The sequence below is a fragment of the Lottia gigantea genome (genome assembly GCF_000327385.1).
Source record: "Lottia gigantea unplaced genomic scaffold LOTGIsca_31, whole genome shotgun sequence".
In the NCBI taxonomy this organism is placed as follows: domain Eukaryota; kingdom Metazoa; phylum Mollusca; class Gastropoda; family Lottiidae; genus Lottia; species Lottia gigantea.
This window is the reverse complement of record NW_008709027.1, coordinates 1,676,632-1,688,374: the sequence shown is the minus strand read 5'-3', so window position 1 is coordinate 1,688,374 and position 11,743 is coordinate 1,676,632. Positions and strand designations below refer to the sequence as shown.

Below are 11,743 nucleotides of genomic sequence, written 5' to 3'. Positions count from 1 at the left end.
AATGAAGAAAAATATTTCAGAATTGGTTACTTTTTGATTTTATGGAAAGACTAATACGTCTTAACAGCATTTTCTTGATCTAAAACCATTCGTTGTAGCGAAATTCTTTCTTGGTAAATTCTTTCTTCGTTTCGGATTTGAACTGGAACCGGAATTGATTCGTGTAGAGATGCGGTTGATATAAATTTATTATTATGCAATTTCATAACCACCCATTCTGCCTAGCGGGTTTGTAATATTATTTTGTTACCACTTGTTAAAAGGAAGGCTATGAACTGTTATTGGTTATATTAAGATATAAAGTTATATAAATATATAGGTATATACACTATTTAGTATAATAAATGTGACATTTTATCATACTGATCACAACCGTCATCAAAATACACTTATCATCAGTTCACACCATCATCAGGATGCACTTACCACTATTTCATTCCATAAAAATTAATTTTCTTGCACTAGCGTTGTTTCAAATATCGTGAACGCCGAGGCAAACATGGCAATTAAATATAAGAAAAAGAAGAGTCGATCCAGGACTAAGGCTACATTTTTCCATTCTCTAGCAGCCTTCTCTTTCCCTTCCCTTTCGCCTGCTTTGTCCACAATCACTTTTAAATATTGTTTGATATCCTTGATCTCCTTTTCTAAGTTAGTAATAGCATTAGGTAATGAATTGTAATGGCGTTCAAAAGGATTATCTGGGTCATTCAATAACGGTGTTCCGTTGGAAAGCATACGCCACGAATCTTCTGTTTGCATTTCATACACACCAACACGATCATATTTAAATTCCGAGTGCTTTCCTTTATCTTTGTTATTATACGTTACTGGTACCCCTCTATTTTGAGTTGCTTGAGGAGATTCACCAGGTTGTGCCTCTACTAGATGTTTTCTCATACAAAACACTCGAGCGAAAAATTCAATCATAACCTGCAAGAAAAAAAAAACAAACACCTGGTAAGAATTTGCATGGACCAAAATGTCTATAAAATTTGGAAAATATGGTATCTATACTTATGTGAAGTTCTATTTTATGAAATCTATGAGAGATAATTTATACGGTATCAAGATTCATATATGCATTTATATACTATTTAGATTGGTCTCTTGAATGAGAGATGTAGAATAATGTATATAACATATTTCAGTTCAATTACATGCTGATCGCAGTTATCATACGAGCTCGAGAGCCGTGCTTTTCATTATCCTTAAGCTCTAGATTTCATTGAACGTGATTTTATTTTGATTCACAACGAATGAACTGGTACTTACAACTTTAAAAACTTTCGGAACTTTCGTTCTATATCCACGGAAATAAAGGTTGACAACAACCACTGATAATAAGGTAGACAACGTGATCAGTATCATGTTCAAACAGTAATATGCACCTAAAATAATCACGCATAACTTTCAATAAATATAGTAATGTGCAGTAATTTGAACTTTATAAATCTTTGACATTTAATAAAAGCGAGGAATGAGTAAAGAAAGAACGTTATAACTAAATATTATAGAATCTCAGTTGAAATTGACATAAATAGAATATAATGGTTGTTTGTACAAGAATAGAAGAAATGAAGGTAATTTTTACCAATTAAGGGTATAGAAGAGGCGGCTGGTGGAGTCGATTCGGCGAGAAGCAGTAATAAGACGAAAAACGCTACGAATATATTCATACCTAAAATAAAGAATTTATAGATATTTTGTGAACAATAAAAAAGAAAATTGGAAGGTTATCTTTTGATGGGTTAATAAAAGTCTGGTGCCTGTCTGGTGATTATATTTAAGTTATAGTCATTAAATAATTTCATAAATAGACACAAGTCTTTGATAGAAACAAATATTCCGTTATATTCGGTATCTACTTTGAAACTTATTGTACTTACCAAGCTGCATTTTGGCAGGTGATTCCGGTGGAAGCCAGAAGAGGACAAGAGTTAAAGATGATAACAAGAGGCAAGGCAATATCAGTATATAACTATAAAAGGCAACTTTACGTTTGATTTTTAACGTAAATGTAACATCGACATACGGTTCAGGACAACATGGATAATATTTGACATTTTTGATAGCACTGGACTCTTTAATCTCCCATTCATTACTTGGCATGTAATCTGTCATCTCAAAGCCACTGACGTTATACAGTAATTGTAAATCTAATTTAGAACCATCATATGTCCAGGAGCCAAATTTCATGGTACATGTTTGGACATCAAATGGGAAATGTCTAATGTCTATAGAGCAAGAGCTTTTGAAGACAGCTTGTGGTATCCAGACAACACTACCATCACTTGATAATACTGCCAGAGCATCTCTCTTTTCTTCTAAACGTGTATCAGCACTGAAAAAATAAATATGAACATGGATTAAGAAACAGTAGTGTATATCAAATCATACTACTTTTGTTTATAAATCAAGCTAGATACGCTACTATAAAAAATGACAGAATAAGAATAAATTATAAGTTAAACTTTGCTGAATTATTTATATATAAATTACTATATAACATGTGGCACATAGTGGGACTTTGCTAACGTGGCAATTTGCAAAGGAATCTAAAAAAATTAGGCCAATTATAAGGTCACGTGCTAGAGCAGTCAAATTTTTTTCCTTGGAAGATTATGAAACCGGAAGTAGACGTCCGACACCGTGAATGGCAGTATCAACATAAATCCAAACGACCTTTGACCTTCTAAATGGGAAGGGCAACAAAGGTCAAAGTCACGAGATATAAGTCATCAAACTTTAAAAATGCAAACGGCCAAAAAAACGGAAGCAGACGTCGACATCAAATATGAAGATATGAATAGATATCCAAGGTCAATAACCTTCGATCCTACAAAGGTCAAATTCAACTGTCAAGGTCAAAAATACTAAAACTCTAAAAACCACTCCTTTTTTTCGAACTATAAAGCTAAAACAACTGAGCTTTTTGAGACAAACTGCATGGCCAAAGCAATGTGGTAATTGTGTGCAAAGTCCTGTTTCAACAAATGTATTCCATATGAGTTATAACACGCGTGCTACGCTCACCTGAATTTTTTTTTTCAAATTTTAGATCATATTCAAAATGTCCAGTTATTTTCCAAATTTGAAGATTCAGTAGCCAAATGACATAACAAGATAAACATACAACCAATGCAAATAAGCAAAAATATTGTGAAAAACGCTCAAATTCCAGAAAAAAATTAAAAAATTAAAAAAACACTTTTTTATATATCGTTAGAAACAGATTGAAAAGCGCATTCAGAATCCGAGTCACTTGGTAGAAAAGTCGAAATTTGCGAATTTGACTGTTAGACAGTTATACAACCGGAAGTAGACGTCAAATATCAAAGTATTAACTGATAGCCAAGGTAAATGACCTTTGACAAAAAGGTTATCAAAAGTCAAGGTCAAGAGAAAACTTTGAAAATAATTCAACCGGAAGTTTCAAAATAGCAAAATCAAAAAATGGGTTCCTAATGTCATGTTTGTTTATGTTCTTTAATTTGACACCAAAATCAGTTGATATGTCTTAATAAAAATCGAAGCATTACAGTAATTTTTTATTTACTGTTTTTGGGGCTTTTATGGAAGGGGGTGGGTGTGGAGGGGGGGGGGGGGGGGTCGGGCGTCACAACTGTGGCTACAAGTTGATAGTTTTGTTGGGCTATCTTAATAGAAGATCAACCAGAATTGAGAATTTTTTCAGATCTAACGTACTAAAAACAAAAACGGAGTTCTGAAGAGTGTAAAAATTTGCGAATTCAATTTTTTTTAAATGCTACTGTGTCAAATGTTATATATAGATTCCAAAATTGAATAAGCGAAGGAATACTATCCCAAAAATGCGACCTCTAGGGCCAATCTTTTTGCACATTTTGAAATGCACCACTTCCGGTTTGCAAAAATCAATTTATATTAATGAATTAACTGAAATGTTGCTGCAACCCTTGAAGTCTAAGTCGTGTGCCCTATGTAAATTTCGAAAAAACAAGAATTGACATTCCGAAAATAAACTTAAATTAAAATTAACATAAATTAAGTTTTATTGTCAACAAGCGGAATTTGGTATCACCGTATTTTTATATGCAACATGGTATATACCAGATGGAGAAACTTAGAATGTCTAAAAACGTAAACGTTGACATAACGACATATAATTAAGTTCACTTCTGTACAAAATATCATAGTGTAGTCTCTTTCCTATTACGGTTTAAACTTCACATAAACAGTCATGGCTATTTCTATTTTGTTCACTCTTATGAAATTTTACATTTGACATACCTACTGTTGAAGTGAAGTATAATTGAGAATCTAAATTTAAATATTATGTTAGATGTACATTTCGTTTGACTTCAGGAAAATTCATAACACTTGATAAGGTAGAACTGATGTTACGAAAGAAAAAAAAATAGAAATTCAAGTGGCAGAAATACAGAAATTATCCAGTTCTGCAATCATAGTTAGGTCTATCAACCACACTTACAGTAATTCTGATCTTTTTTAGTCTTTGATAGCCTCCTTCAGATATTCGTCAGACAAAAACTGATTGGCTTTGAGATACGGATGTTTTCTTCAATCATGATAAAATAGACCAGTTTACATAATACTAACTTAGCTTACTGGTAATTTGAAATTGCCTTGTCTAGTCGGTATGACCAATCGGATTTTTGTCATGTTCACCTATTGTCACAGGATTATCCTTTAGACAAAATCAAATTAGTTCCCGACTTAAACAAGATGAACTGACATTCAAAATGACTTCTTTTCTGAGAATACCAAATTGTATTGTGACACATTTCGACAAAGTGTTCGATTCTGACATAAAACGAGACTACAGGGAGGAAATCTCTTGCGCAAGCCTCAAGTTTTGCTAATCTTATTGTCGCTATGAAAAATCTTTTGCATTATATCAAGACTTAGTCTTCAAAATCTTGTTTAAAGCATGTTCCTTCTGTTTTTTTTTTCAATTGGATACTTACATAATTATTCCTCAGAATCCCTTTAAAACATGCATCTTGATTTCTGGTGCCCAAAGATATCTTTAAAATGACTTGACCTTTATAAACCACGACCAAAGGAAATGGTGCTTAGAATACTTACTAATTATAAAGTTTAATATCTGGCATCCAAATATCACTGGTGGGTACACGAATTGTATGAATACCACTATAATTACTAGCTTCCCACTTCAGATACATATCATTCCAATTCTAAAATCAAAATAAACTTAATTATGTTATCAGTCCCATCAACGTTATTAATAAATTTGTTACCTATTAATTCAATTAATGGTACTCTGAAAAATAATGCAGTTGGCACAACATGAAATAATATCTTCAATTTATCATCAACGATTAATCTAATATACAATTTAATCATTAAGATCTAGCATCTCACATTTTCAAATTTTCACCTTTGAAATATATGAAATGGAAAATATGGATGAAAATGCAATGATCTAATCTTCCTGAACATAGCCTCTATTCGAATTTGTGTTGTATTCATCATAAATAAGATAAAATAATAATTATCTCGACCATTAAACATTATAAATATCAATTTATCAAATATCAATATTTCAATTGTATTTCATTTATGTTAACCATTAACATTTTAATCGCGGTATGATATGTCATTATCCAGAAGAATATAACAATCATTTTAAACATTATAATCCTGGTGTGGATACATCCTTAATATCAAAATCATTTTTTAACCATGGCATTAAATATTTTCATCTCGGTACTATGACATTTGTAGGCAAGTTTTTTTTCCTGCTCATGCTATTTGACCCAGCTGAAAATTGGTATAATGATGTAACACATTTCTTTGATAGAAATCAAATTATACCCGAAAAACACCACCTTAAGGTTTTGTACAAAGCAAGTCGGTATAAAAGACCATTATTATTTTATTCAAAGCAGGTAGATGTATTTTTATCTTAAGGTGTGAGTTATAGACCTTGGAATTTGTCCGTGGCGGTCGATTTTTATTTTGTTTTTGGACAAAGCTAATATCAGACACGATACCAATGGCTTCAATATTGACTTTTTAAAAAAACCGCTGAAGGCCCATCATATCTGTAACTCAAATATCTTCCATCACTTTTCATGTTTTTATATAAATAATGATTTTGTAAGCAATGGCCTCTGATTAAGGCTGGGGACATAAACCAACTTCCTTCCAGACCACAAAGAAATTTTAATATGTATCCTTGCATCCGCATTGTCAAGTTACTGCCCATGTTATTAAATTTAAAACAAGTTGAAGGTTTATTTAATGGTTTCTTCAATAAGTTCACGAGTAGAACGCGTAACGGTAAAATTTATTGTCACCAGACGTTCTTATAGCTCTCTTTTAAAGATTTTCTTCACATCCAGATTACAGAGAAAGTAATTTTTCACAAGACATTATAAAATCCAGATATTTATTGCTTCCAATCGAAGAAGTTGACGCTAGAATGAGTATAAAGAAATCTACCACAAAGATTTTTTTTTTCGTAAGTATGTCATTTTGTCGCGATAGGCATATTATAAGGAAATCATCACAAACAATTTCTTAACATTGTCTAATCATTACCACCTGACGTACAACAGAGGTTATTCTGAATTTTTGACTATGTCACTCTGACACAGATTTTTATATCGATTTTAATTCATTTCGAGGTAGGTGAATCCGACGCATTAGTTATAAGGGTCTATACCGTGGTAAACCGAATATTGAGATTTATATCCGTATAAAACAATATCATCATTACTTAGTAAAGAATCATTAAAATCCTGTGTGTACCCTTCGAGTCTATGAACATGATTTTTTTCTAACACCTTTTTTTGTCTATTCCGAAATTTTTTTATATAACATCCATTTATATGCCAATTTCAATCTATATTTGGAATGTTTGTGTCGTTCATTTCGTTAGGTCGAAATTATCCCCAAATCAAAACTTTTCTTAATTTATAAGAGATGATTTGAAACATTTCAGATTCATAACACTGGTAAATATACTTGACTCTGCCGAAAAGGCAACTTAAGACGTCATAAAAATATCAATTGAAGAGATTGGGACAAAATTTTAAGACAAGCTTCAGTAGATTTGATTTTGTTCAGTTAAAGGAATCTGTGATTTCTGAACAGATAAAATTTAACATCTAGGATATTAAGATTAGAAACTTAGCAACTAATCTGATTAAAATGTAGATCTAGATAGGTTGCATACAGGTTTCAAGAGTAAGTGGTGTCGCCCAACGGAAATGCACAGTTCAACATCTTTAGCATTTTAATTCGATTGTTATCTAAGTTTGAGACAATTATCGATACATATACACGTATATATAAATCAAATATATTTAAATCGCCATATTCCCGGTTATTTTTCTTTACAGTAAAGTGAATGAGTGGGTTTCTTGCTGCCTTTTCTATACAAAATACATAGATCATATAATTCCAGACTTTATCTTTTAAAAAAGATAGACTTTCGATGATAACAGATGATTCGGTCTTATTTATGATTATATATTTAGATTTGTAAAATTTAATTGAAAATAAAAGAAAGCAATAAAATAACCTACCAAACTTAATGGTTACGACTGTAGATATACAAGGCGCCAAATTTTTATCATACGTCTTCGCAATGGAATACATTTCACAAATATTTTGGTTAACTTCAAACTTATTGTTGTTTAAAATCAATGCTGATTTCAGTTTAGATTAAGTATGTGCTCTGTGATGCATTCAATTTTCCTACTCTATTTGGTATCTGATATTCTGTATTGCAATATAATTACACTTACGTAAGTTGCCCAAACATTGGTTGATAAAACTTGATTTTTCTCATCTAGATCTAAAATTTGTATAAGACTGAGACCATAACTAACAACTAACGTATCGTCTTGTTGAGCTACAGGGCGACCCATTTTCCCTCTTTCAGCATATTCTTCCAATAATGTTCTAATTAGCATTTTCTCACTAGACATATTAACTGTACCTGGAATGAAAATCAAATGAAATAAAATGAATGGAGTTTTACGTCCTACTTTTCTGGGAATGAAAATCAAACAGATTAGTAAGAAACATTTATGTATTGTGTATACCGAGGTTAGAGCCTTTGGCAATCAAAGATAATTCTCAGAAGACAAAAGCCAATGCAACATACAATACCGTTGGAAATGAATTGTTCAAGACAACGATGACATATAGGTTAACGTTCGGTTTCTTTTGTGAACCAACTGTTGAATTAGGAAAGGTAATGATTAATTTTTATGAAATGTTTAATTTTCGGGAGATATGCATAGAATTCTAGGACAATTTTATTCTCATTGAAGTTTTTGGATATTAATCGCAATAATGTCCTACTTAAGAGGACCCAACCAGAATATTACTATAGGGTGATTGCGTCTGATTAGGGATATTATCACAAATTTCTATATTTTAATCCTCATTTCATATTTTAACTCTAAATATGGCGGTAAAACTGTCTGAAAGCTATAAGGTTATAAATCTAATAGTATGACATTTTAAATATAGAAGAGACTTAGAAGAATCATGTATTGCTCAACACTGATCTGTCATTTTATTTTTTTTCTGTCATACAGACAATAGATTAGATCTTAAATATTTCAAATTTGTATGACTTCTATAAATACAACCAAATGAGTTTCCTTGGAAATCTCGCTCAAGTCATGAAAATGACTGATCAAATTTGTTGAGAAGTTCCTGAACAGGTTTCTTCCAATAATATTTGTAAAAAAAAATATCTGGAAAAGAGAAAATAGTCTTTAGTTTGCGTGAAAAATTTGTTTGAATTAGCAAAAATCTTCCAGGACGCGATTTTATTCTTTACATCACAATATGAATACTGTTTGATTGAAAATCTGTTTTTATTGTCCGAGTGTTGTAATCACTAAAGGAAATCACGATTCCAATATTGTGTGCTAAATTAAACTTCAACACAATCATAAAATATCACTTGATGTGAATTTCAACAATCTTCTTGTTGAATCAAGATATGATTAGTTTGATTTCTGACTAGTTATACGTTGGTAATTCTGTACATGGCTGTAGGCGTCACAAGATCTTTTGAACACTTTTAAAGACTGGCATAGCAAATCTGAACACAAAACTATAGTTTTATTAACTTTGTTTCACTAAGTGTGAAAATACCTTTGAGATGGACATACACATGTAGAAATACCGGTAAAATATCTCTTTTTATACGCCCACATGAGGGGGGGGGGGGGTGGCCGTCCGTCACTTGTAGTGAGTGTTTGTAATCACCAAGGATGAACCCTATTGAAAATATAAAAGAATCGGAAAATATTTATCATGAGTTATTGCCCTTCATGGAAACGCGTTCAATTTTTAGCTTGTAAACGCTCTAGAAGGGACAATTCTTGATGAATTTTGACGAAACTTGGTGTGATTGTGTATAATCATCCAAGAATGAAACCTATCTAAAAATCAAAAAAAAAAATCTAACAGTATTTATATTGCACGTGTTCGTGGAAACACATCATGTTGCTGCTAAAACCAAATTTTTAATCTACAGAAATCCAAGAAAAAAGTCATATAACCAAAAATATGTATTGTATTTTATTTAGTTTTACAAGCAAACAACCTTCTCATTGCACCAACATAGGATTCTCAACTACCAAAATATCTCTTCATATCTATTCTTCACTTCAAGCATTCAAAAGGTATAAAAACATTTAAAATTGATTAAAGCTCACTCAACTTAAGTCTCACCTTTAATACAAATAAAAGGAGCATTTTGACAGACATGTATTTAAACTGAAGTCATTGTTTCAAAATTTGTCACATCCCGTTGACTGTTTATCATAGGCTTTGTAAAGATGGCCGTGTTTAACAGAGGAAGCGTTCAAATATTTCTCAATAAAAAAAAACCTTTAAAAGTATTTCAGAAATGATTCTTACAGTAGATGAGGCCATAGGAACCAACATTAAAATGCTTTAGGATGTGGTAGAACCATTCTTATTCGATACTTCTGACTGTTGACTTAACATTTTTCTGGGTAAAGGCTATATTCCCAAAGAATAAAGTTATTTTTTCAACAGACACCTTTCAGTCAGGAATAATTTCGATGTGCAACCTGTGGGGATACGAAATCTGACAAACCATGGTCATTCTATGAGGCAGAAAAAATACGCATTTGATTATTTCAAAATAAGAGATACAATCAAGCATTACTGGTTCAACTAACATTCTGCTGACCATCCGAACGACTTCGATAATGTTTGCTAAATGATTTGTCATTTTGTAATATTTGTAACTGACCAACAAATGGTTATGTTATTGATGTAGGTATGATTTTGAAAGTTGATTTTGTTGAACAGAACTGACCTTGTGTAAAAAGTCATTGGAAACATGTAATTTTAAATTGTACTAGCAACCAAATACCGTTTGTTTTTAGACAAGTAATTTACAGATTCACAATTTGTTCATTGATAACGACAGTAAGTTGTGATTCATCACAATGCTAGTCTCTACAGTTATAAAACCTCTAAAAGCAATATTTGTTCGCGTTGTCAGGCAATTACAATGTAATGACATTCTTTCATGAAACTCTCTTTTTAACATAAAATATTGTTTGAAATCTCAAAGGAAGTGAACTTATAGGCGGAAGTATGCAAAGAATAATGTCCAAGTAATTCAGACAATTGTTATCGGCCAAATTCAGATTGTCTTTGTAGCCTTACAGTGTACAACGTAATAGGTAGACAAAAAGTGTTTTTTCACTGGTGTAGTTTGTGAGGAACAGATAGTATGAAGCAAACTTTGCTTTCGTGTAATTGATTATATCCTTGTAATGTATGAAAGACGTTTTATTAGTCGATTCCTACATTAGAAAAGAAAAGTTTCGATTAACATTTTACTAGCAATAAAATAAAACGAATCTTTCCACTGGAACAAAAGTATTCAATTCAATTGATTTTATTTAATTAAATGGGCAACGAAGGGAAACAGAAGTGAGTTATAATCTAAGAACAGAATTCAAGCAGACGTTATAAAATTCTCCCAATATTTGATTTTCTCCGCATTTTTATCAAGATTTATGGTTTTCATTGGTAAAATATTGAAAAATAAATAAAAATCCGTCTCGGTATTTTATATGCAGAGCTATATTTTAGAAAATAGTTTGTTATTGATTCATGTCTTTCTCGATTCCGAAAGCCACTTTGTCAGAATTATTTCCGACTTTGATGCATATTAGTATGAGAGTGCGTTATAATCAAATAGAGCTGTTATCTGATAGTACACAAATAGTATTTTATCTCAATCAGAATTCTCTCTTCAGCTTTCCAGATCAATGCACGTTTTAACTCTCAATAGTAATACAGATGCTAATAAGTCTTTAAGTTTAGCAAACAAAATGTTAATCTTAGGTCAAGAATCATTGATGAGTTTAAGTGATCTTCAAAACTGACATGGTCCAGATCAATTAATCAATCATATAAATGCATTTCTCATCGATCAGTATTCTCGTTAAAACTTATATCTGAGAAAATGGAATTAATAAAACGTGACGACTGTAAAATTAAATATTTGACGACGGAAACGTATTGGAAGCATTATAAAATTCTTTTTACATTGGATAATGTATTTCCTAGGGGATTTTTATGAAGATTTGTTTACAACTACACATTACACACATTTAAAATTCTCATAAAAACTTAACACTTACGAATATGAGCGCCATTTCCACTAATAGACATTTTTGCCATATGTTACACCATT

General features: G+C 31.5%; 1 protein-coding gene across 1 annotated transcript; it reads right to left on the bottom strand.

The window, feature by feature from the left end:
* Positions 1-447: 447 nt before the first annotated feature.
* Positions 448-7,964, bottom strand: LOTGIDRAFT_178557 (hypothetical protein; the record flags this gene model as incomplete). The annotated part of the gene is made up of 7 exons (XM_009057785.1): positions 448-801; positions 838-933; positions 1,276-1,391; positions 1,595-1,681; positions 1,890-2,344; positions 5,092-5,201; positions 7,782-7,964. 7 exons carry the CDS (start codon positions 7,962-7,964, stop codon positions 448-450), a joined length of 1,401 nt encoding a protein of 466 aa, XP_009056033.1.
* Positions 7,965-11,743: the final 3,779 nt, after the last annotated feature.